The 27,996-nt window shown below is 40.7% G+C and overlaps 2 protein-coding genes across 15 annotated transcripts in view; one reads left to right on the top strand and one right to left on the bottom strand.

Annotated features, from left to right (window-relative positions):
- Positions 1-27,996, bottom strand: part of PPP6R3 (protein phosphatase 6 regulatory subunit 3) — a 128,806-nt gene extending 100,810 nt beyond the window's left edge. For 6 of the 14 annotated variants that reach the window (XM_061202190.1, XM_061202192.1, XM_061202193.1 and 3 more), the window contains exons 1-2: positions 27,904-27,994; positions 6,090-6,187 (exon numbers count right to left, since the gene is read on the bottom strand). In XM_061202190.1, coding sequence (XP_061058173.1) covers positions 6,090-6,137 — 48 coding nt within the window. In that variant the 5' untranslated portion in view covers positions 6,138-6,187; positions 27,904-27,994. Of the gene's footprint in view, positions 1-6,089; positions 6,188-27,054; positions 27,129-27,903 lie in introns of those variants that run through there. The other 8 variants (XM_061202194.1, XM_061202197.1, XM_061202191.1 and 5 more) reach the window with 7 other exon arrangements.
- LOC133100015 (nuclear nucleic acid-binding protein C1D-like) lies at positions 9,135-9,521 on the top strand. The gene has a single exon (XM_061203859.1). It carries the CDS (start codon positions 9,135-9,137, stop codon positions 9,519-9,521), a length of 387 nt encoding a protein of 128 aa, XP_061059842.1.

The following is a 27,996-nucleotide window of genomic DNA, read 5'->3' as shown; positions in this document are numbered from 1 at the left end:
GGAGCCCTTTGTCTCAAAGCATTCCCTCTTCAGCTCATTCCAATCTGGTGTCTATCTGTACCACTCAACTGAAACTGCCTTTTCAAGTCACCAGTGACCTCCAGATGGGGCTAAATCTAAGTGAAACTCTTCTGTCCTCCTCTCAACCTTGCTCTCGGGAGCATTCAGTACTGTTCACCAGGAGACCCTCCTTACTGGCACCTTCTCCTCACTTGGCTTCTTTGAGATCACACCCGCCTTGTTTTCTCACTGGCTACCTCTCGGTCTCCTCCGAGGCAGAGGTTCCCACAGGGTTCAGACTGTGGACACTACCTAGCTACACTCTCCCCAGCGGACTACACTGGCTGGGGTGTCCACTTCCATGTCTTCTACTCACCCTGTTGCCGAAGCAACTGAAACAAGGCCTGGGGAGACCTTAAAAAAAAAAAAGGTTTTGTTGAATAAATGAAGCCGTTTCCACAGGTTTTTAAATATACCTCTGTAAACACAGTTGAGATTCAAATTTATAAAACCAATTAAGGCCATCTCTGCACTTCAAACACAGGTACCCAACTATTAGCAGACATTTCCCCTTGGATGTCTTGCGAGCACATTAAATTTAGTATCTCCTAAACGGGTTTTTGCTCTCTATCACACACTGACCACCAACCAAACCCTTTCCTCACTAAGTTCTCCCTGTCCCAGAAAAGGCACACCCCAGTTGTAAAAGACAGAGCCTGGCTCCTCTTTTCCCTCCCAGTATCCAATTCATCAAAATTTTGTCAACTCCATCTTCTGGGTATCTCCCCTTCTTCACCTTCCTCTGCCACCACCCAGAGGATAAGAACAGCTTCCTAATTCACCTCCTTGCGTCTCCTCTGGCCCCTTTAAGCCACCGTTTACTGCGTTCCTAGTCAGCGTCCTCTGCCACTCCATGTGAGCAATGATAACAATGATGATAATCTGATCTATGTGGTCCACTGTGGTAGCCACATAAGGCTTCTAAGCACATGAAACATAGCTAGTTCGAACTGAGACGTATGTATGTGTAAAACATACACTTGACTTCAAAGACTTAGTACAAAAGAAAGAAGTGAAAATATCTCATTAATAATTTTATATGACATGCTGAACTGACAATGTTTTGTATTACTAGATTAAATAAAATACATTAAAATTAATTTTACCTGTTTCCTTTTCATGAGGCCACTACAAAATTTATGATTACATATGTAGCTTGCACTGTATCTCTATTGAGACACTGTCCTGATTCACTGAGGGCACCAGCATGCCATCTTTTTAAACCACGTGTGACCAAAGCATTGAAAGCACCAGGCCTGGCACTGGGCAGGCACCCAGATATTTGCTGAAAGAATTATGGTCAACAATCGGTATCCTTTACGTACACTCATTTAAAAACAAAACACTGAAAATTTAGCTCTTACTTGAAGTTGAACCACACTTTTAAAGTACAATTTGGGCTTCCCTGGTGGCGCAATGGTTAGGAATCCGCCTGCCAATACAGGGGACATGGGTTTGAGCCCTGGTCCGGAATGATCCCACATGCCGTGGAGCAACTAAGCCCGTGCGCCACAACTACTGAGCCTGCGCTCTAGAGCCCGTGAGCCACAACTACTGAAGCCCGTGCACCTAGAGCCCGTGCTCCGCAACAAGAGAAGCCGCCGCAATGAGAAGCCTGCGCACCGCAACAAAGAGTAGCCCCTGCGCACAGCAACGAAGGCCCAACACAGCCAAAAATAAATGATAATAAATAAAATAAATTTTAAAAAATAAATGAAGTACAATGTGTATTAAAACAACTTTTTTTTTTAATTCAACAAATGTATACTGAGACCTGCTCTGCAGAGCACACCAGAGCCAGGTGTCCTGACTTCCGGCTGGCGCTGCGGCAGGCTCACTGCGCCCAGTCACCCTTTCATTAAGGAAACCCACAACATGGAGTCAGAGAAAGGCCTTCTTTGTTTTTCATATTTTGCATTCTTACAATAAATCATCATTTGAATTTATACAAATAATACACAAATACATTCTTCTGAACTATTGAAACAATACAGATAAGTGACGACCTCCTTCTACCTACCCAGCTCCTTCCAATCACAGTAATCAGTTTCAGAATTGTTAAGAAAACTAAGTTGAAACTTTACACATACATGAATTTTAAGAAATACTTTGTCTACTTCTCTAACATTCATCCTAATTATGTCATTAATTTTTGTAATTTTTCGGTGCTAAATTTTCTGTTAGAAGGGAAAGTCAGAAACTGGGGAAGACTGGAAATTTAAGGTGGCCTAAGAAGATTTTGAGTCATCAACCCTTAAAACTTAGCCATCATAACTCAAAAAATCAGCCATGAGAGAAGGAAAGCTAGTGGACAGTACAAGGAGAAAAAAAAAAAGTAGACAGTTAACATGGAAAGTCTAATTAATAAGATTTAGGTAGTGATCACCTTGTAATGTATTTAAATGTCCAATCACTATGCTGTACACCTGAAATTAACATAATATTGTTGTACCAACTATATGTCAAGCGAAAAAACAAAACAAAACAAAACAAAAAACCTGGGAGGTGGGGCTTTGCAAAAAGTATCACACCACCTTATGTTATGCCCTCCAACATTTAAACTACCAGAGAGGGTGTGGTATCTTCAAGAGGGCAAGGCTTACAGTGTGGGGTCTTCTAAAGAAACAAAAACTGCACTCTCAGATAGCCTCACAAACACACAGAGTACATTTCAAAACAAACATTATTACATTTTAAGTCTAGAACTATAATCTGAATGGATTTCAATGTGATTTAGGTTGGAAGCCCTTTAAAAATTTCAATTTGGGTCCACATTCAACCTCCAGAGACAGATCACAACCAAAGAAGACACACGAGTGAGACTGCAGGAAAGTTTACGCCCAAACAGAGAAACTTACAACTACCTGCTTACAAGGCAGAGGACACTGTGGGGATACTACAAGACAAAAAAAACGAGGTCTTCCACAAACAGATGGAAAGTGAGGTAGGGGGAATTGTTTTAACTGGTAGACCTTATTTGGATCCTGATTTGCCAAAATTAGAAAACTGTATATATAAAAATTATCACATTTGAGACAACTGGAAATTTCAACTCCGACTAGGTACTGGATAGTATCAAGCAACTGCTTTGTGGGAGTTTTATTTAGATGTTATAGTTTTGTGGTTATGTTATGGTTAAAACAAAAAAAAGTGTTTATTTTTGAAAGATCTATACTGACATATTTACAGAAGAAACAAGATAATTATTTTGGGATTTTCTTCAAAGTAATATGTAAGGGGCTAGCCATAAAGGAAAAATTAATCAACTAAATTACATTAACTCCTCTTCCTCCAAAGGCACAATGACAACCCACAGAGTAGGCAAAGATATTCACCATGTTTGTATCTACTGAAAGATTCATATCCAGAATAAAAGAAACCCTACCAAGTGTTGTGTTTGAAAATATGTCCACAAATTCTTTGACACTCCTTTCAAAAAGGGAACTTAACTCCCCAAGGTGGGACGATGTAGTGAGTCTCTTCTAACAAACAGAATATGGCAAAATTAAATGCCATGAGACTTTTGAGGTTGTGTCATAAAAATGATAGCTTCCACTTGGTGCTATTTCTCTCAAATCACTCTCTCAGGGGGAAGTCAGTCACCATGTCCTGAGGACAGGACACTTAGGCAATCCTGTCAAAGGCCTACATGAAAAGGAACTGTGGCCTCCCACTGACAGCCAGGACTAATTTGCCAGGCATGCGAATGAGCCACCTTGGGAAGGATCCTCCAACTGCAGTCAAGCCTTCAGAGGCTGATGACATCCAAGCCAAATGGCCCAGCCAAGTCGCTCCCAAGTTCCTAACCCACAAAAACTATGAGATAATAAATGTTTACTGTTGTTATAAACCACTAAGTTTGGGGATAATTGCTATGAAGCAACAGAGAGTTAATATGATAAAATAGATAATGCAATAGACAAAAGAAAAGGAGACAAATATTACTCTTCATTAAAAAAGAATAACTAGGGGGTTGGGAAAGGGAAGGATTGAGAGTTTGGGATTAGCAGATGCAAAATATTGTATATAAGATGGATAAACAACAAGGTCCTACCGCATAGCACAGGGAACTATATTCAAAAGCCTGTAATAAACCATAATGGAAAAGAATATTAAAAAGAATGTATATATTGGGATTTCTCTGGCGGTCCAGTGGTTAAGACTCCATGCTCCCACTGCAGGGGGCACAGGTTCAATCCCCGGTAGGGGAACTAAGATCCCACATGCCGCGTGGCGTGGCCAAAAATAAATAAATGAATGATGAATGAATGAATGAAAAGAAAAGAAAAAGAATGTGTGTGTGTATGTGTATATATGTATGTATAACTGAGTCACTTTGTTGTGCAGCAGAAATTAACACAACATTGTAAATCAACTATACTTCAATAAAATTTTAAAAAGATAAAAATGAAAAAGGATAACTAAACAACCAAAAAAAGTATGAAAAGGTGCTTGACTTCACTAGTGCAAATTAAAACTACTGTAAGGTATCACTACACAGCTAGGGGTGTAGCTAAAATGAAAAGCATGAAAGAAAGATATGAGCTATTAAAGACAGTATGGAGTAAGCGAACATCACGCACTGCTGGGGGAAGTGTAATCTGGTACAGCCACTTTAGTAGACGCAGCCACAGTTTTCCAAAATGGAATATATGCACACCTCTACGAGCTAGCAATTTCACTTCTAGGTATATCCCCAACAATCTCACACACAGTGTCAAGAGAAAAACTCAGACACAAGTGAACATGCCACAAAATTCTATTTATTTAAGGAACAAAACTTAATGCAGTTAAGTATCAGGATACTGGCTGCCCTCGGGAGAGAGGAGGGTATGACTGAAAGGGGACAAAGGAGATATCCGGGACCCAATTACCCAGGTGGGTTTCAGACTGTGAAAATTTCATTTATGATGTGTACTCTTCTATATTTCTATTACAATTCAATAGAGTTTTAAAATAGTAACAATCCAGGAGAGAAGTGGGGACTGAAGGAGTAAGTAGGGCAGGACTGGCCTTGGGTTTATGGTTGTTGCAGCTGAGTACCTGAGGGCTCATTACACTATTTTCTATTTGTGCGTGTTAAAATTTTCCCCTAATAAAAAAGATTTTAAATATATATTAATATAAAACTGGCTGGAACTGCTGATAAAAGCAGATAAACTGGGGTAATTTTTCTGGCCATAGATATCAAAGGGTGTTAAAAATCTATACATTCCTTGACCCAATTACTCTGCTTTAATGAGTTCATACTAAGGTATTTATCCTGACTAAAAAAGTCTTATATATAACAATGTCCAAAGAGTTTATAACAGAAAAAAAAAGAGAAATGTCTAAATATAGAAGTCACAGGACACTCTGGGGACCACCACAGGATAAACAATCCAGGTCATCCACAAACACATGGAACCTGAATAACAATGATTTTATCTGCACCAAGGTTCTTTTAACTATCCACTGAAATACAGTCATTAACAAAGATGTGATCCACGTCATTATGTCACCAAAAACATGCAAATTAAAACAATGTGACGCAACTACACACCAGTTAGAATGGCCAAAGTCCAAAACACTGACACCAAATGCTGGTGAGGATGTAGAGCGACAGGAACTCTCAATCACTGCTGATGAAAGTGCAAAATGGTACAGGCATTTGGAAGACAGTTTAGCAGTTTCTTACAAAACTAAACATATTCTTACCATACAATTCAGCAATCGTGCTCCTTGGTATCTACCCAAGGAAGTTGAAAACGTACGATCACACAAAAACCTGCACACAGATGTTTATGGCAGCTTTATCCATACTTGCCAATACTTGAAAGCAACCAACATGTCCTTCAGTAGGTGAGTGAATAGACTTTTCCCCTCCCCTCATGTTTCTGGGAGGGGGGAAAAGAACATTTTCTCTTCTTTTTTTTTTTTTCTTTTGAAATATATCAGGACATTCCGTTCTTAACAAAGCTCACCTTCAAAAAAAAAAAACTATTTTACCAGAGCCTAACCCACTGAGGTTTTACCAGAACCTAACCTACCTGGAGGAAGGGAAATATCCAACTCCAGCCCCCTCTAACCTTCCGCATGAGGAAAGGGAAGTACACAACTCCAGGCCACTCTAGCCATCCTGTACCACCTAAGAAAAGGAAAAAAGCAGAGAAGCACTGGTGAAGTTCACAGTTCAGGGGCACAGGCTCACCAAAAGACTGAGACTGAATCATAGCACTACAGAACATTTCCCCTCCCCAGACAATTTACCACTACATTTCCAAAGGTCTATTCTTCACAGTTCCTTTTACCAGTGCATCATGTCTGCCTTTCAAAAAAGATTACGAAGCATACTAAAAAGACAAAAAACAGTTTGAAGAGACTGAACAACCATGAGAACCAGTCATGTATGCCAGAAATGCTGGAATTATCAGACCAGGAAAGCTTAAGAGCTTTAATGGAAAAGGCAGACAACATGCAATAACGGATAAAATAATGCAAATAGATAAAAATTCTAAGAAAGAATCAAAAAGAAATGCTACAGACCAAAAATACTGTAACAGAAATGAAGAATGCCTCTGATAAGCTCATTAGTAGACTGGACATAGCTGAGGAAAGAAACACTGAGCCTGAAGATATGACACTAGAAACTTCCAAAATGGAAAAGCAAAGAGGAAAAAAACTGGGGGGGGGGGGTGCGGTGGGGGGGGCGGTGTGCAAAATATCCAAGAGCTGTGGAACAACTACAAAAGGTATAACATACATGCAATGGGAATACCGGAAGGAAAAGAGAAAAGGAATAGAAACAATATTTGAAGCAATAATGACTGGGAATTTCCCCCAAATTAATGTCGGACACCAAACCACAGATCCAGTTATCTCAGGGACCACCAAGCAGGATAAATGCAAAAAAACAAAAACAAAAACCTACACCCGGGGGCTTCCCTGGTGGCGCAGTGGTTGAGAGTCTGCCTGCCGATGCGGGGGACACGGGTTCGAGCCCTGGTCTGGGAGGATCCCACATGCCGCAGAGCAGCTGGGCCCGTGAGCCACAATTACTGAGCCTGCGCGTCTGGAGCCTGTGCTCCGCAACAGGAGAGGCCGCGATGGTGAGAGGCCTGCGCACCGCGATGAAGAGTGGCCCCCACTTGCCACAACTAGAGAAAGCCCTCGCACAGAAACGAAGACCCAACACAGCCATAAATAAATAAATAAATTAAAAAAAAAAAAAAAAAACCTACACCCGGGCATATCATATGTTGTCTACAAGAAACCCACTTTAAATTCAAAGACATATATAGGTTAAGAGTAAAGGGAAAGAGCTAGACCATACTAACACTAATTAAAACAAACTGGAAGTGGCTATATTAATTTCAGACAGAGAAGACTTCAGAGCAAAGAAAGTTGTCAGTGATAAGAAGAGTTATTACAAAATGAAAAGGGGGTCAATACTCCAAGAAGACATAACAATCCTTAATGTTATGCAGCTATCAACAGCATCAAAATATGAGTCAGAAACAGATAAAACTGCAAGGAAAAATAGATGAATTTACTATTATAATTGGGGACTTTAACACTCCTCTATCAGAAATGGACAAATCCAGCAAGCAGAAAATCAATAAAGACATAACTGAACTCAACAGCACCATCAATCAACTGTATATAATTGACATGTATGGACTAATTCATCCAGCAGTAGCAAATCACACATTCTTCTCAAACACACATGGAATACGCACCAAGATGGACCACGTTCTATGAAATACACCTTAACAAATTAAGAACAGAAATCATACAGTGTCTGCCCTTAGACCACAATGCAATTAAACTAGAAATCAGTAACAGAAAGATAGCTGGAAAAACCCAAAGTACTTGAAAATTACACATTACACTTCTAAACAACACATGGATCAAAGACAAAAAAATCTCAAGAGAAACTTTAAAAATGTCTGAACAAAATGAAAATACAACTTACTAAACTTTGGGGGATGCAGCAAAAACAGTGCTTAGATTAAAATTTCTAGAATTGAAAGCATATATTAGAAGACATCTAAAATCAATAATCTAAGCTTTCACCTTAGAAAACTAGATAAAGAAGAGCAAATTAATTCCAAACTATGCAGAAAATTGAAATAATAAAAATTAGAACATAAAAGAATTTTAAAACAAGAAATCAGTAGAGGAAGTCAACAAAACCAAAAGCTGATTCTTCAAAAACAAACAAACAAAAAAATCAATAAAACTCGTAAGACTTTCTCCAGACTAAGGAAGAAAGAAGACCTAAACTGCTAATATCAGAAATGAAAGAGGGGAATCACTACAGATCCCATATACAATAAAAGGATAATAAAAGAATATTATGAACAACTCTATAGCCGCAGATTTGATAACCCAGATGAAACAGACCAACTCCTTGACAGATACAATCTGTCACAACTCACATAAGAATAGACAGTTTGAATACATCTACATCTATTAAAGAAATTGAATGAATTATTAATAACCTAAAACAGAAAGCATCACGTCCAAATGGGTTTACTGATGAATTCTACCAAACATTTAAAGAAAAAATTATACCAATTCTCTATCATCTCTTCTAAAAGACAGAAACAGAAGGAATACTTCCTAACTCATTCTATGAGACCAATCATGCTCCTTGGTATTTACTCAAACGAACTGAAAACTTATGTTCACACAAAAACCAGCACACAGATGTTTACGGCAGCTTTTTCATAACTGCCAAAACCCGAAGGCAACCAAGATATCCTTCAGTAGGTGAGTGCATAGACTGGTACAACCAAACAATGGAATATTACTCAGCACTGAAAAGAAATGAGCTCTCAAGCCGTGAAAAGACATGGAGGAACCTTAAATGTATATTACTAAACGAAAGAAGCCCGTCTAAAAAGGCTACAATGCTGCATGTTTCCTACTATATTTCGTTCTAGAAAAAGCACAACTATAGAGACATTAAAAAGATTAGTGAGGTCATCGGAGAGCGCTGCTCACTGTGGGCAGAGCCGGTGCGCCACTGACGTCACCGCCGCCAACTGCTTTCTGGAAGGCAGGAGTGGAAGGCCTGAGAGTTGACAATAATGGCAGGTGAAGAAATTAATGAAGACTATCCAGGAGAAATTCATGAATATTTATCAACATTTGAGAATTCCATTGGTGCTGTGGATGAAATGCTGAAGACCATGAGGTCTGTTTCTAGAAATGAGTTGTTGCAGAAGTTGGACCCACTTGAACAAGCAAAAGTGGATTTAGTTTCTGCTTACACATTAAATTCAATGTTTTGGGTTTATCTGGCAACTCAGGGAGTCAATCCTAAGGAACATCCAGTAAAGCAGGAACTGGAAAGAATCAGAGTATACATGAACAGAGTCAAGAAAATAACAGACAAGAAAAAGGCTGGCGACCTGGACAGTGGCACGGCTTCAAGAGGGTGTTGTAATAAATGCCCTCTGGGAACCAAAACCTAAAAATGCACCCAAAGTTGCCAATAAAGGAAAAAGTAAAAATTAACCTTTTGGTTTGATGTACACATATTCCAAAAGTATATAATTTTTTTGAGTGTGTGGTTAAGAATTTTATTCTTTTTCTTTCTTTTTTCTTTCAATTTACTTTTTTTTTTTTTTAATTGGAGTGTAGTTGCTTTACAATGTTGTGTTGGTTTCTGCTGTGCAGCAGGGTGAATCAGCTATACGGACACATGTATCCCCTCTTTTTTTGGACTTCCTTCCCATTTGGGTCACCACAGAGCATTGAGTGGAGTTCCCTGTGCTATACAGTCTGTTTTCATTAATTATCTCTTTTATACATAATAGTGCATACTTTTATTGTTTTCCACAAAATAGACAATAATTATGTAGCACTGTAAGGTTTAAATGTATTCCATATTGAATTTATATATAAAATCTGTATTTTAAATTTGTAATGCTAAATACCTTTCCCCCCAGAAAGATTAAGTTATATTTATTGATTTTCTTATAGAACACTATGAGGTTTTTAACATTGTGGTATATTTTATATTTATAGTTTACTGTCTCTTGACAAGACTCTTATTTCCTTATACAGGTCACTCTTTCAAGTGCCATTTTATAAGCAACTATGAAATTTAAGTTAAATGTTCTTTGTAAACATTTATCTATTTTCAATGAATAATGATTTTATGAAGTATGCTGAAGTTATAAATACACCTGTTTTCATTATATAATATTAAGAAACAAAAAAAAGATTAGTGGTTGTTAGGGGTTAAGTCTGAGGCACGGATGAACAGGCAAAGCACAGAGGATTTTTAGGGTAGTGAAACTGTTCTACAGACTACTACAATGGTGGATACATGTCATCATACATTTGTCTAAACCCACAGCATATACAACATTAAGAGTGAACCTAGGGGCTTCCCTGGTGGCGCAGTGGTTGAGAGTCTGCCTGCCAATGCAGGGGACACGGGTTCGAGCCCTGGTCTGGGAAGATCCCACATGCCGCGGAGCAACTGGGCCCGTGAGCCACAACTACTGAGCCTGCGCGTCTGGAGCCTGTGCTCCGCAACAAGAGAGGCCGCGATAGTGAGAGGCCCGCGCACCGCGATGAAGAGTGGCCCCCGCTTGCCACAACTAGAGAAAGCCCTCGCACAGAAATGAAGACCTAACACAGCCATAAATAAATAAATAAATTAAAAAAAAAAAAAAGAGTGAACCTAATGTAACATGCAGACTTGGGGTGATAATGATGTGTCAACGTAGGTTCATGGAGGTTGGAGGGGGGGGCGCGTGGGGACACAAGGAGTATATAGGCTTCTGGCTCTGTACTTCTGCCTCAATTCTGCTGTGAACCTAAAACTGCTCTATGAAATGAAGTTCATTAATTTAAAAAAATGGTTAAATGTAAATTTGTGTTATGCATATTTTATAAGAAAGAAAAGATTTGCTAAATCACTGTTCATTTATAGTAGAGCTTAAAAACGTCATATATGTCATACATCGTTTGAAAAGGAGATAAATAGAAAAGCTTTCTAAAAAAAGGCTTCCTTCCACTGCTCTTAACAATTGTACTTTGTACGTAAAGATAAAAAGCAAAGAATCCAACTTATAATTTAGTATTTTACCTATTTCTGTACCAAACACTAAACTTCTAAAAGCTTCTAAGAACAAAGTGCTTTATTGTAACAAACTAAAAGCAAGCCAGGGCTTCCCTGGTGGCGAAGTGGTTAAGAATCCACCTGCCAGTGAAGGGGACGTGAGTTCGAGCCCTGGTCCAGGAAGATCCCACATGCCGCGGAGCAACGAAGCCTGTGCGCCACAACTACTGAGCCTGCGCTCTAGAGCCTGCGAGCCACAACTACTGAGCCCACGTGCCCCAACTACTGAAGCCCGTGAGCCTAGAGCCTGTGCTTGGCAAAAGAGAAGCCACCACAATGAGAAGCCTGCGCACAGCAACAAAGAGTAGCCCCCGCTCTCCACAACTAGAGAAAGCCCGCGCACAGCAATGAAGACCCAACGTGGCCAAAAACAAATAAATAAAATAAATAAATTTATATAAAAAGATAAATAAAAGCAACCCAAATTTGTGATTAAAAATAAAAATCTAAAGCCCACTGAAATGGGAAATGGCTATAAAGTATACCAGTAATTAAAAAGAAGGCAGATCTCTGTGTACTGCATGGGACTCAATGAAAAGTGATGAATGATAAGGAAAAAAAGGTGTATGCCTAACACTGTTTAGTTTCTATAAGCACATATGTAAGTAATACAAACACATTGAAAAAAATCAAAAAAATAGAGACAAAACTATTAACAGCAGAAGACAGAAAAGAATTGGGGGAAGGTGAGCAGAAGAGATTTTCGTCTTACCTATTTTTACTTTTTTTCAAAGCAAATATAATCACATATTGACTAATTTTTTTAAACTAAGGCTTCTATTCTAAACAGAAAAACGGCAACAAAGTAAAAAAGAAAATTTCACAATATCCTACTACCAGTCAAGATTTCAAAACCAAAGCCAGTGAAAGAGTTCATAAAATAAGATATTAACCATTAACAAAGTCAGCATAGCCTTAATCACTTGTTCTGTGAAAGTTTATGACTTCTACATTAATACACTTGCAAGGGGAAAAAAAAAAACCCTACAAATTCAAATTACCCAAAGTTATCTTCTATGGAAAAGGGAGGAGAACTTTAATATTACTTCCATTTTACATAGGAAGAAGCTGGGGCTCAGAAAGTGAAATAATTTGCCGAAAGTCAGAGAGCTAGTTCAGTGGTCAAACCAAGATTCCAATCCAGTTCTCATCAACTTAACAACCCTTTCCCGAAATCATTCTGGCTAGACGTCCTCCCTCCCTCCCAGAGCTTCCTTCTTCATATAAAAGATGAACATCCTACACTCACCTTAAGGTGAAAAGAGTTAAAACATGCAAGTAATGAATCAAGCACAAGTGACAACCGTAATAACAGGCACTGGGCAAACAAAATAGGAAGAGACAATTACATCTACCCAGTGTAAGGCAGGTACGTAAGCAAGGGCAGGCTGCTGAAGGTTTACACTAATCAAGAGGCAATTCAGCAGTCACCGATGCCAAAAACTGAAAAACTTTAAGCCTGACAATATGGTAAATGGCAGGAATGGACTCTACTTTTTGCAGGGGATAAACATAAACATGTCCAATAATGTTTAACTTTAATCCTCACAACAATTCTGCTAAACCAGCTCTCTCTCTCTCTACCCTGTGCCCCCTACAACTCCTTCTCATTCTTTCCTCGTTGCCCTGGAAGATTACCAAACTTTATTTTTTGAAATCTGATGAAAACGATAGTTATAATACCTATGCATTTCAAGCTCCTTGGCCTCACTGAAAACTACTGGGATAGGACTGAAAGTATTTACTAACTCTTCACTCCTGGGATCAGCAGCACTGGCGCCAAACCCCCTAACTCTCCTCAATTTAAAAGTCCTGCTAACCACACTGTCACAAAGCGAGTTCCAACCCAGCCCAGCCCATGCTAGTATGTTCCTCCATGCCCCTTTTAATTTATTAGTCAGAGTAAGAAAATACTTAATATAAAGAAATAAGTATAAAACCGTCCCCCCTCTCCCTCAGGATAGGCCACGTATTATAAATGCTGAACTCTACTCTTTTCCTCTCGCAAAGACAGATTCAGCTCATAATCTATTTTGATCCACATCCCTTTTCCAGATTGTTTTTGGTGTTCTATACTTGGCCAGAGTCACACTTAAAGTTCACATAAACGTTTCCTAGCAATCAAATGATCCCATTTAAAAAAGGTAACTAGTCTTGAAATCTTTTCCATTTCTGGATATAAAAATGAGCTAATTAATGTTAAGGACCAGAAAATCTTTAAGAAATTCCTTATTGACATAGGAACACTCCATTTAAAGGAGGGAAAAACAATCGCATTTGCCAGCTCTTAACAAAATGAACATCCTCGGGACTTCCCTGGTGGCGCAGTGGTTAAGAATCTGCCTGCCAATGCAGGGGACACAGGTTCGAGCCCTGGTCGGGGAAGATCCCGCATGCCACGGAGCAACTAAGCCCATGCGCGCCACGACAACTGAGCCTGCGCTCTAGAGCCCGCGAGCCACAACTGCTGAGCCTGCGTGCCACAACTACTGAAGCCTGCGCGCCTAGAGCCTGTGCTCCACAACAAGAGAAGCCACCGCAATGAGAAGCCCGCACACCACATCGAAGAGTAGCCCCCGCTTGCCACAACTAGATAAAGCCCGCGCGCAGCAACGAAGACCCAACACAGCCAAAGGATAAAAATAAAAATAAAAATTTTTTAAATGAACAGCCTCTCTTACTTGCAATTTTTAAAGTTTTTTGAATACTGATTGACACATATCCAAAACAATTTCTGGTACATGATTATTCAAAAGTAGCAAGACACCAAAAGAGCAATCCAAAATAAAAGGTAATACCAGCAATCTAAAAATAAAAAAAGACTAAACATATCTGCTGGACTGGCCAACATGAAGAGCACTTTAGGCACAGAATACCTCAAATTCCTGGATAAGGAACAACTGACAGCTCACTTCTAATTCTAATCTAGTTAGGCAATAGCTGCATATAAATTGGGACTAAAAGCATTCAAAAGTTCTTATAAGGGTAAAGATATCAATTAACTTTAGGCCTTAAGTTAAATATGAAATGATTAAGATCACCAAGAAAAGAAGTGTCTAATCTCTTACTGGGTGTTAGGTAAAAAGGGTAGACAGGAATGAAGGGAAAAAAATCCCACAATATACAGGCAAGAAAAGGAAAAGAACAGAAAAAAAGCCCAATTAGAGAGCACAAAATACGAAAGTAGAAATAAACCAAATATTTCAATCACAACTAATGTAAATAGACTAACCAGCTTAAAGTGAAATTATAAAAATGCAATCTAGCTGTGTGCTGCTTTCAAAGGGCACTCCTAAAACATTAAGGGCACCAAAACTTGATAGTTAAAGGGCAGAAAACTATATACCAGGCAAACATTAACTAAAGTCCCTTGGTACAGCTATGCCAATATCTGACAAAATATATTTTAGTGGAAAAAATGTTCCTAGAAACAAAGATTCGTTACAGAATGACAAACTGTGCAAGTCACTGGAAACTTAGCAATTCTAAACTTATAGATAGAAAGCAAAAATTGAGAGAACTATAGGAATTTGACAAATGTTCCATCACAATGGGATTTTAACAACACCCCTCTCTGTAACTGATGGAACAAGCAGACAGTATTAGTTAAGGACACTAGTTTCAATGTGAATTCAATTAATGTGTTTCATCCAATAGACACGGGAAAACTTGACCTTAAAATTGGAAACACATTCTTTTTAAACACACGTGGAAAACTGATAAAAATCTGCCACAAACTAGACACCATTAAAACAGCCTCAACAAATTTCAAACAATCAAAATCACACTGGACCACATTTTATTAGCACAATGTATGTTAGCAATCAATAACAAAGATTAAAAGATACAGGGCTTCCCTGGTGACACAGTGGTTAAGAATCCACCTGCCAATGCAGGGGACATGGGTTCGAGCCCTGGTCCGGGAAGATCCCACATGCCGTGGAGCAACTAAGTCCGTGTGCCACAACTACTGAAGCCCGTGTGCCTAGAGCTCATACTCTGCTACGAGAGAAGCCACCGCAATGAGAAGCCCACGCACCACAACGAAGAGTAGCCCCCACTCGACGCAACTAGAGAAAGCCCGCGCACAGCAATGAAGACTCAATGCAGCCATAAATAAATAAATAAAATATATATCAATATATCAAGATTTTTCAATAACTTTCTAAATTTCTAAGTCAGAGAAGAAATGAAAATGTGAATATATTCAGAACTAAAAGATAAAAATTTTGCATAGCAAAACTTCTGAATTGGAGCTAAAGTAGTATTTAAAAGGTAGTTACTACTTTATTTACATATATATGTATACATGTATACAAAAGACCTAAAAATTAATGAACTAAGAATCCTGTTTAAGAAAGTAAATATTAGTAATTAATTACAAATCAGGCAGAGTCAAAAGATATAATTTTCTGCCAATATATTTGAAAACAAGGACAAAATAAATGTTTTAGAAAAATTAAATTACCAAATGTGACTCAAGAAAAAGAAGACTCTAATGATCCTATAAATATTAAAGCAACCAAGCCACTAATTTTTAAATCTCAGACAGAAAACACCAGGCCCTGATGGTTTTACAGGCAAGTTTTATCAAAATGAAAGAACAGATAATTCCAATTTTACATACAAACTCTCTAAGAGAATAAAAAGGAGGAAACACTACAGCTTATTTTATTAGACTGAGAACACCCTTGATAGTAAAACTCATAAAGCTGATACAAAAAAGGAAAATTAAAGATCTTACCAATGAACATAGGTACATAAATCCTAAGATATTAGCAAGTAAAAAAATATATATATCTAAGGGAATTCCCCGGCGGTCCAGTAGTTAGGACTTGGCACTTTCACTGCTGGGGCCCAGGTTCAATCCCTGGTCAAGGAACTAAGATCCCGCAAGCCGAGTGGCATGGTCAAAAAAAATACATGCCAAAAATGAAACAAACAATTTTTTAAAAAAAAGAACATGTCATGATTGAGCTGGATTTATCCCAGAAATGTGAAATTAATTCCAATATTACCTTTTAGAGCAATTTTTCATATTACCAGATTAAAGGAGAAAAACTGTAATATCAACCCAACAGATGTAGAAAATGCATTCAATTAAGTGCAATGCCCACTTGTGTTTTTTTAATTTCTCCATAAACTAAGATTGAAGAAATCTTCCTCAACCTGTTAAAGGAAAAAAAAAGTATCCACACATTTAATGGTGAAAGATAAAAGCATTTCCCTTAAAACCGGGAATATGACAAGGATGCCCGCCATTACCATTTATATTCCCCACTGGTGATGGTTGCCATGAAGCAGTGCAGTTAGAACTAGAGTTAAGATATAAAAAGTAAAAGGACTGAAAAGAAATGAACTATCATTATTCAAAGATTAGATGATTATCTACATAAAAACCCCCAAGAGTCCACAAGCAAATTATTAAGTTAGAGAAGTTAAAGAGTATAAGTCACATATAAAGTCATCTGCATTTCCATTTACCAACAAATAGAAATTTTTAACTTAAAAAAAAATTTACAACATCAACAAAAACTATAAAGTAACCAAAAAACAAATCTAACAACAACAACAAAAAATGCAAGACTTGTAGAAAGAAAAAAACATAAAACTTTTTAAAAGACAACTACCTATAAACCGAAAAATCTATTTCCTCTTCTACTTAGGTAGTATGAGGGCTAGAAGAAAAGATTAAAAGATACTAAGATCCATTTTTGCCCTTTTATTACATGCTTTCAATAAACATTTTTTTAAAAATCCCATAAACACAGTAAAGAGACAGGTCACAAATTGGGAAAGGATATTTGTCACACAAATAATTAATAAAAATCAGAATATATAAGAATTGCTACAAATAAGAAAACCCAAACAACTCAAGAGGAAAAAAAATAAGACAAACAGGTATTTCACAAAAGAAGAAATCCAAATAGCCAAAAAAATGCTCAACTTCAGTAGTAATATGAAAGAAGAACATTAAAACCTTGCAGAAATAAATGAATTAATAAAAATGGCCAAAGAATTACTTGAATAGACGTTCCTCTAAAGAAGATATACAAACAGCCAATAAGGACATGAAAAGATGCTCAACAGCATTAGTCATTCAGGAAAGGCAAAATCACAATGAGATACCACACTTCACTAGCATGGCTATAATTTTTTTTTTAAAGGGAAAATAATGTATGTTGGTGAGGACATGGAGAAATTAGAACCCTGATACAGTGTTGGTGAGAATACAATATGGTACAGTCACTTTGGAAAACAGTCTGGTAGATCTTTAAAATGTTAAACACAGTTACATTACCCAACAATTCCACTCCTTAGTATACACCAAGAGAAATAACTACCTATGCCCCTCCAAAGACTTATACACAAATGCTCACAGCAGTACTGTTCATAACAGTCAGAAAGTGGAAACAACCCAAACATGCACCAACTGATGAACGGTTAAATAACATGTGGTATGTCCATACAATGGCACGTTATTCAGCAATCAAATGCAATGAAGCACTGATACTGAACTATGCTACAACATGGATAAACCTTGAAAACATGCTAAGTGGAAAAAGCTAGTCACAAAAGACCACATATTGTATGATTCCGTTTACATGAAATGTCCAGAACAGGCAAATCCACAGAAAAGTCCATTAGTGGTTGCCTAGAGGTTAGGTGGGAATGGAAAGTCACTGCTAATGGGTACAAGGTTTCTTTTCAGGATGATGAAATGTTCTAACATTAGATTGTGGTGATCATTACACAGTTCTGTGAATATACTAAAACCTATTAAATTGTACACTTTAAATGGGTAAATTGTAATATATGAATTACATCTCAATAAAGCTATTAATTAAAAAATAAGATAAAAGTTCACACCCACCAATCTGGCAAATACAAAAAAGTCTGACAATACCAAGAGTTGGCAAGGATGCAGAACAACAGTGCTGGTAGGAGGGTAAACTGGTTCAACTATTTTTAACTAAAGTTAAAGCTGTACAGGTCCCACTACCCTGCAATTCTAGTTCTCTCCAAGGATTCCTACCTTGGAGAAATGCTTTTGCACTTGTTCAAAGCCTCGCTGTTTCTTTAGTGGAAACAATCCTATCCTACAATGATAGGACAGAGAATAAAATGAGATATTCAATCTGAAATAGAACACAGAAGTGAAAAGGAATAAACTATAGCTACACACATCAATGTAGACAAAACTCGTTATCTGCATGGTCTCACTTCCCTCCCTTCCCAGCTTCAAGTCCATACCTCACCATTATAATCACTCCCTTGACCTTCTCTTGCTTTGCCACTTTTGCTTGGGTAAACCACAACTCCAACACAACTGCAACACTGCCTACTCTGCTCCCAGGAAAAAGAACACAACTGCTTTTTTCACTTTAAACTAAGGATGGCTCCCCTCAGGAGGCCATTCCACATGGCTAGTCCATTCACATTCTTACTTTCCCATAGAATACTGCATACCTTCTCCTCTCTCCTCACACCCCACCAGCCCCTACTCACCCTCATTTTCACTGATAACTCCTCCTATTTCACGGAGAAAAAAAGAAAACGGCCCTGCTCCCACCATGCCGGCTCCCCTACTATGCTCTCCCTCATCTCACCAAGGAAGAGCATACGGGCGCTCCACGTGGGCCCATTCCCAGCAAATGTCCCCTCTCCCGCTTCATCAAGGTGTTCACTCTGTACAGAACCATTTCCCACCAACAGTACAAAAATGCTGTAATTTCGGCCATCTCAACCAAACTTTCTCAGGGCCCCAACTCTCCCTTTAGCACGGCGGCAAGTGCCCACAAAAGGGCTTTCTCCACTTGCCCTCCTCTTCTCTCAATCCCTCGTGAACCCTCCCTTCCAGGCTCTTCCTGCACCACCGTGTGGGGACTGCTCTTGTCAAGGTCATCAGTGACTCATGTGCCACCAAAGCCACAGGACAAGTCTGGGCCCTCATTTCACCTGAGGGCACAGCAGGAGCACTGGGTGGGCGTGGGTTCTCACTCCCTCCCCCTTGACGACACCTTCCCCCGTCTTCAAAGATGCAAGGCCCACCTGGTTCTCCTCTACCTCGGAGGCTGCCTGTCCCCATTTTCCTTGCTGCCTCGGCCCTCATTCATCAGTGTGCTCACTCAACATCAGGACTTTTAAGTGTCATCAAAACACTGACGACTCTCACATGTCTATCCTCAGCCCAGACCTCTCCCCTCAACTCCGAACGCCGTAACCCTACGTGGCTCCAGTCGGCTCTCGAAGACTGTCACAAATGCAAGAGGCCCAGACCCCAGCTCTTTATCTTACTTCCAAACCTGTGCCTCCCACCATCTTGACTGCAAGCAAAAACCCCTGGTCGGTATCACCTTCACTCCGCTCTCTCAGCTATATGCAATCTGTCAGCAAAGCCTGTCGGCCCGACCTTCCAGATGCACCCAGAATCCAACCACTCCTCACTTCCAGCCCTGTGCCCTGTCACTCCAAGCTGCCATCATTGTTCTGTTGGATCCTGGGCAGCAGAGGGGCAGCTATTCTTAACACGGTTTCAGGGGAACCTTTTAAAAACATAAATCAGATCTCATATCACACCCCTGCTCAAAACACTACAATGACTTCCCATCTCATTCAGAGAAATAGACAAAATCCCAACAATGGCCTGTGTGACTGGCTCCCGCCCCCACCCCTCCGACTTCCTCTCCTGCCACTCTCCCTCCTGCCAGGCTCTCTACTGTCCCTCCAACACAGCAGGTACAACCCTTCTTAGCACCTCACGTGCACCAGACTCTGCCTGTGAGACTCCCCTTACCCCACCCCCACCCGCAGCCACGTGGCTCCCTGCCTCACCTCCTGTGTTCAGAGGTCTCAGGAAGGCCCCTCCTGACCACCTTATTTCAATCTGCAAACAGCCCCCACCCACCTGGCTTGACTTTGCTCCCAGCTGTATCACCACATGACTACCGTGTCTTTGACTTTCTGTCTTTAACTGTCTTTCTCCACCAACACGTAAGTTCCAGAGGACAGGGACAATGTCTTCTTTGCTCACTGCTAATATAGCCAGCATCAGAACGTATGTCTTAGCGCCTAAGACATAAGTACTCAAACATTTGAATAAATGAGTCTCAAAAACAGTAAGAGGGGAGGGGGTGAGTTACAGAACAAAATGATTCCATTTATATAAAGACATGCAAAAATTAAGTTATATTATATAAGGATACATTCACAGATGGTAACACCATAAAGTAAATCAAGAAAATGATACATGCAGGGCAGCCGTTGCTTTGGGGAGGTCAGAAGAGGTAGGAGTGGTCGGGGAGGTCATACAGGAAGCCAAAGGTAGTGGCAACATTCTATTTCTTAAGCTGGTCAGTGGGTGCACAATTGGTAGTTTTAACGTTTAATATCTGTACATAGGCTGACATATACTCCTTGAACATATGATCTCATTAAAAACTGAAACAAAAAATAGGTTAGAGCAAGACAGGTCAAATCCAGCCCACCACCTGTTTTTGTAAATAAAACTCTACTAGAAGACAGCCACTTTCATTTGTTTCATGTTGACTGTGGCTGCTTTTACACCGCAGCAGCAGAATCGAGTAGTTACAGAGACCATATAGCCAGCAAAGCCTAACATATTTACTAACTGGCCCTTTACAGAAAAGAATTGTCTGGTTATAATGTGAAATTTGTAAAGAAACTGAAAGCAAAATTTAAAAGAGCCAATCTTCTGTTAAAAAACACTGATCTCTCAAGGACTTCCCTGGCGGTCCAGGGGTTAAGACTATGAGCTTCCACTGCAGGGGGCACGGGTTCAACCCCTGGTTAGGGAACTAGATCCCGCATGCCTCGCAGCACGGCCAAATAAATAAATAAAAGTTCAAAACAAAAACGAGAACAAAACATTGATCCTTCAAGACATGTGTGATTATCTCCAAGAGCACAGTACACTGAAAAAACATGGTTCCATATAACACGAGGGATTCCAAAACAAACGGGGTTTTTATACTGTCTTAAAGCGCCAGAGAGATTTTAAAGATGAATATTTTAGAAAGCAAAGTGCAAAACCTCAAATTTATGATCTCTACTCCCACCCCAGTAAGAAAATATTATCACATTTTAGCAAATAAAATCTATATAACATAATCCAAACTTGGGGGGAAAAAGAAGACAACAACAACACTACCACCTAACTCTACAACCTGCCCTGACCCACTTCGCCATCACCTTATACTTCCCCAGAGCAGCTAGTTAGACCTCGAAGGTCCTCTATGATGCCATAATATTCCATTTCACTTCTTCAGGGCATTTCACTGCAACTTATATTAGTCATCTCTGAACTTATTTCTATTGTTATTAGGAAGAAGACTGATAACAGTAATATTAAAACAAGTATTACTGTGTACTAGGCATTGTACTAGTTTGTTTATATTTAATACTCATTTCACAAATAGGAAACGAAGGAACAGAGATGTCATCTAATATTATGATTACACAGCTGGAAGGCTGTGGAAGCCAGAACTCAAAGTCAGCTATTTTAGGTCCTGTGCACTCTTGACCTCCACGAGACACTCTGAATTGAGAACAGAGAACAGATATTAATCTGAAAACTTCCTTAGCTTAAAATACTACCCCTATGATAGGTGCCAAATACATAGCTGTTGTATCCATCTAAGAGTATAATAAATCAAGGATGAGAGGTCCACAGTGGAAAGGGGGGAAGGGGGTGATCCAAAGAGTATTGTTTAATCAGAAGGGACTGGGTCTCATCGCAGGCAACAGAGGCAGATGTGACCTGCCCACTGTCCAGAGGCAACAGAAACCCTATGTATCTCTATGTCAACAAAAGTAAACCAGGAGACACTACACTCCCTCATCTACTACAATGACAAAAACGAATATGTACTACCACTAAAAAACAAACAACAACAACAAACAAAACATCAACTCAGAAGTTGACCATTTATTCTTTTTTCTTTAAATTTCTATTGGAGTATAGTTGATTTACAATGTTGTGTTTATTCTTAACTCACAGTGAGTTCCACCTATGATGTTACTGTTGAAACAAATGACACTTGAAATTATGGTCTATTGGGGCCACCAAAACCCTAAGGAATCACCCAGGAACTGAGATTTCTCTGCTGCCTATAGGTCCATTTTCCAGCATGACCTAAATTTTTCTCTAATAATCAATGACCTCCAAAACCATGATTCTCATGAAAGGAAGCCCCACACAGCCACTCAAGTCAATACTTGTCAATGTTCCTCCCACCACTGCCTCATCTGGGGACTGAAGGCCCAGATTTCACCAAAGTCCAGCCAATGTCTACTGACTACACTAAGCCTGACGGGATAGAGGAGGCCACCCCGGAGTGTGCCTTAGTGGCTAGTGTAACTGCTGCCTTACTCACCCTGATTACTCACCATGCGTTCTCAGGCAAGCTCCCCTTTCTCTCCTTGTCAGTGTGTCGCATTACTGTTGACACCAGCATTATTGTTCAGATTTACATCCAGGTCCAGGGAACTCCAGGCTCCCACTAGCAATCCACACAGCTTTCTCCAAGTCTGACTCAACATTCAGTCATACTTTTACTTCTGCAGGCTTGCTTGCTTTTACTTATTTATTGCCGCCTTTTTAGTTCGGCTCCCTAATGTTTCAAAAAACAATCTCATTCATCTTTCCTTTGGGCCACCAGATTTCATGGCAGTCAGCCTCTGGGGTACACAAACCATTCCAAGTCAATACATATTCCCGCTGTAAGATATTTTGGAATTAATAATACCCTAGTTTTCTCCAGAGTTGCTGAGAAGTACAAAATCAGAGTCTCCTTATATCAGTAAAAAGATGTTCAGAACCTATCAAACTTTATTTGTATAAAATCAGTCGATTGTGTAGTCTTCACTAATACTTAATAAAACAGATCAACACTAGCCAGCAGAAATGAGTAGTAGTAAACCTCCTCTACTCAGAGTAACCCCAGATCTTTGCAAAGTCTGTGACAAAAAAATGCCCTAGTTAAGGTTAAGAAGCCTTTCAAGTACTGCCAAGATTCCCTTTTACTTGCTTCTTTACCATCTAGCCAATCTACCTGGTACCCAGATGTCAGTTCATAATCATTCAAAACCTGAAACAAACTGGGCATTGACTAGTAACTCTCTCTCCCCTCCCAGTAAAGAAAAATAAAGGGGGAGGGAGGGAGAAGGAAAGGGGGTTTCCGTGGCAACTAAACGTAAGGCAAAGTCAAAAGTCAAATCTACAGTCAACCTCGATCCTGACTGCAGCAGAAAAAAACCCATGCCCACTGGAAGCACCATGGATTTCAAGGATGCTCAAGATGTTTAGCATGAACCTACACCAAGCCTCTGATCAGTATGGGAACAGTCAGTGTTTCAAGTTTGATCAAGATGTTGCAACCAACATCTATGCAGCAAAAGACAATATAGGTCAATCCTATTTGTCACTGCAAAGCAGCTTCACCAGCATGGGAAGAGTGGCACTGCTTAGACACACCAAACCAAGGAGGAAAGTGGAAGTAACTATTTAATACATATGAGAAACAAAGGTGTAACTATTTTATTTTTTGGCAAGAGACTTCTGGCAATCTCAACCACCCAACCAGCAAACACAAGCTCTTTCCTCTCAAGCCTCTAGGGCCTCTCATTAAGAGTCTGCTATTTACACCACATACAAGTCTAACAAGCTGTGTTCTTTGGCCTCACAGCCAAAAGGACACCTCTTGTCAATGCTGCCTCCCCCCATAGACTGCAAGTCCTTAAATGCCTGTTCATGACTGAATCCCTAATACAGTTCCTGACAGAGTAAGGATTCAATATATTTACTGATCAAATAAACGAAGATTAGAAGAAGTAGACAGGGAAAGTGGTCACTTGTCATTCTCAGCATAGCCATAGGCCTGATTTCAGGATGAAGGATTAGAAAGTGCCTCCCTGATCTCCTCCCTTTTATATGTCGAGATTTTAACATTCGGTTGGTGAAAATCTGTACAATTTTTATACTAACATTCTTCCGCTCAATAAACTAGATCATCCATATTCTAAGTGTGTGTGAGAAAAGGATCTCTGCCGGTCTCTCTTCTACTGCACCTCACCTCCCCAGGAGAAAAAACACTCACCCACCTGGGTCAGAGTCCAGGGCACAGGCAATCCCCCTTTGCTAGCAAGCAAGGGTCACTGTGTTAAACAATAAGCATAGCGTTTGCCTCTCTCTTGCCTTCAAAGGGCAGAATTAGCAAATCAATCCAGGGCTAACTCTCTGGAAATAGGCTTTCATTTAAAAAAAAAAAAAAAAAAAAAATGAAGCTGGCATCTAAAAACAGTACTGACAGCTGACTGACAAGACGAGGACAAAAGATACAAAACTCAAAAATCACAGTAAGATAAGGTTATTTAGCATAGGCACAAACAATCCTAAACACCTGAGAGCACTAAGTTTCAGCTATGACAATAGATTCTCATGAAGCAACAGAAAAAAAAAAAAAAGTTTCTCAATTATTTTATAAAATAAATTCACTTAAAAAAATTTTTTTAAAGTTCAGTCTCCTTTAAAGTTCAGCACCTGAAAATAACGTACGTACACCATCCTTCCCCACTACTAAGTAACGTCCAAGGTAGGATCTAGGTATGGGTAGAGCTCACAGATGACACAAAGAATTCCTTGACCCACAAGCAGTCCCTAAAATCTATGGTCTAGAACAGTGGTTCCAAAACCTAGCTGCACTTCAGTACTACTTGGGGAGCTTTTAAAAATATATTCTCACTCTCACCACACATTTCTAGAGGTGGGGTTCATCACCCATGGTCTTAAAAAGTATCCCAAATGATTCCAATGCAGGCCAGATTAGGCCATCTATCTAGAGCAGGGTTTCTCAACCTCAGCACCACTGATATTTGAGGCTGGATAATTTTTTATTGGGGGAGAGGGCTGCCATCTTGTGCATCATAGGATGTTTAGCAGCATCCCTGGTCTCTACCCTCTAGAAGTCAATAGTACACTGCCCAACCCCACAGATGTGACAAGCAAAAACGTCCCCAGACATTGCTAAATGTTTCTTTGGGGCAAAATCACCTTCCAGTTGAGAACCACTGATCTAGAGTAAATCAAAAACCAACCATTTGAGGTTCTCTTAAGAAAGGAAAGAGATAAGAAAGCTTCTTAAAGCCAAGAGGCCAGGTCTATGTTTTTCTATCCATCTCACCTAAGAAAAAGTAGCTAATCCTCGGCTCACACCAGGGCTCAGATCTTGACTTATGAGGAGCAACCACAGCCTCTTGTGCTTTTTATGAAATAAACTCAGAGCTGAGTTTTAGTTGAGCAGACGGTTAGAAGAACTTCGCTATCATTCTTCTTAAGGGTAATAAGGCATTGTAAAATTTTAGACCAATATACACTCAGGCTGCCTCTCAAATATCCAAAATATAAGACCCCAAGATACAAGTTTATCAAAGAAGCAAACTAAATTCCAATCCTGACAAATACTGTTTTAAGGAAGATGTCTCATCTGTAACAAGCACATTACCTTTGTACCAAATCAATGCAAAAATTTACTTTAAAGCGGCTAAGCAAACCTCATCCTGTCAAGGCTTAATTTTATCACTATTCATTTTCTGTCCAGTTATGGTCTGATTCTCAAATTCCCAAGCAGTTAATTGAAACCAGCAAGTTTTTGTTTTGCTATACTTTACACAAAAGCTAGTTTTCTAATCTAAAACAATCTTCTTCCTGTTCTTCAGTAAGTTAAACCAGCGAGATGCTCATCTGTACTTAAGACCGAGTCTATCAAAATAACACTTCCCCAGTGCAACAAAGCAAGCCAGGGCCCAAGCAAGTAACTGCAGCGACAAGGCAAGCATGGTTTCAAGTACCAGGGAGAAGAGCACGGGGCAGGAATCAAAAGACTGTGAGTATACGTGTGAGTGAGTGCATGGCATTTTGGTGGTTACTCTAGACTCTGATCAAACATACTGAAATGCAAAACATCCATCCAGGACAACAGTTATTTCCCAAACTATCTTCAATGAAGTATATCTCAATACACAGCAACCTTTCAAATCTCAATAAGAACCCAGAAGTACATTAAGAAACTCTAGAGCTATTGGGGGCCAATCACACTCAGTAAGTAGTCTCCAAAAGCACGGTAGGAACAGAATCCGACTCGCGCTCCCGATGGGCTTTTCTTTATTTAACCATCTCTTAAACCATTCCGAGGCACCACCACTAATTACTCCAGAAAACGTTTGTAATTTAATCAATCTTCAAGCACCCCTTCTCCTGGGTGGTTCTCAGGCCAAATGACTCTTAAATACACAGAGCTTTCTAAAGACAGTCACCAAAAGCCAGGACTTAAACACTCAAGTGACTTCCTAATAGTATCTAAACATTTAACAATCAAATTTAAATTAATAATGGCCACTAATTACTAAGCGGATTCTTCGTGCCAGGCACCGTTTCTGGCTGCTTTACACGTATTAACTCCTTTCCTCCCGACAAACTTGAGGAGGGAGACACCGTTGTTATTCCCGTATCACAGAAGAAGCAGGGAGTTTGGGTAACCTGCCCAAGGTCACAGGGCTAGAAGGTGGTGAAGCCGAGACCTGAAACCAGGCAGTCTAACCCGAGAGCAAAGAAAGCTCCACCACCACCACCGCTTAGGAGACTTCCCAGTGGCAGGAAATCTGGAGTCTCTTTCCCACTTGCTGCCTACCTACAACGTGACCTTGAGGACAAAATCGCAGTCAACTCCACATTAACAAAACAGCCACATTAACATTAAGTGCTGTGAGGATGAAAGGAAACAACTCCCAAGCGCCCCTCCCAGAAAAGCAAAACATAAAGCTCTATCCGACCCACAGAGAAAATGGTGAAGTACCGAGAAAATTACACGAAGCTCCGAGGTTGAAACGTCAGGACACACCGGTACATCCAAGGACTCATTCCGTCCACCTACAACCAAGAGTCCAAGCTGTGATCAGGGCAAGCAGGACCGGGAGGAAGCCCCTCCGAGGGAACGGCGAGAGGGCTTCTTTAAGAGGGAGGTACTTGCGGCCGAAAGAAGGACCACCCCCCTAGTGCATATGCGCCAAGGAGGCTTTCGCGACCAGGTCTGCGCTGGAGTCGCAACACCGGAGTTAGCAAATCGCTCGGAAGGAGGTTTAAACACTCCGAGCCGGGCTCTTCGTATCCCGATGACTCTGCGGCGAAGGAGCAGAAACCCACAGAACTTGTTTCCCGGAGAACCGAGTCCAACAATGGCCTTCGCGAGTCTCCGGCGAGCCGCCGCCTCAACTTGACACGCTCCGGGGCCCGCGGGCAGCGGACGGCGCTCGGGGCGGGAAGGCCGGAGCGGAGCGGGGCCCGGCCGGGTTAGGGGCGCGCCCGGCCGGCCGGCCGCCCGCCGCGCCAGGCCGCGGACGTCAACGCGGGCGCAAAGTTCGCCGCCCGGCCCGCGACCCGCCCAGCCGCCCGGCCCGGCGGGGCCCCCGCGGCCCGCGGCCGGCGAGCGAGCGGCTGACAGGCGCGGGCGGGGACGAGCCGGGGAGCCCGGGCGCCGCGCCTCCCCGGCCGCCCAGCGGCGAATTCCGGGGGGGAGGGGAGGGGGCCGGGACGCTCCCTCCCCGCGCCGCCGAGGCCGGGCGGAGGGGCCCCGCCGCCGCCCGCGCGCCGCGCACCCCGCGCACCCTGTTCCGCGGCCCGCTCCGCCGCCCCCTCCCCCCATTACCTGGAGGTGCCCGCGACTCGCCGCTACTTGCGCTCAGGCGGGAAACGCGCTCACCGACACCATCAGCGAAGCGCCCAAAATGGCGGACGTATC

This window comes from Eubalaena glacialis, chromosome 10, assembly GCF_028564815.1.
Source record: "Eubalaena glacialis isolate mEubGla1 chromosome 10, mEubGla1.1.hap2.+ XY, whole genome shotgun sequence".
NCBI classification, from domain to species: domain Eukaryota; kingdom Metazoa; phylum Chordata; class Mammalia; order Artiodactyla; family Balaenidae; genus Eubalaena; species Eubalaena glacialis.
This window is presented reverse-complemented; position numbering and strand designations above follow the sequence as displayed.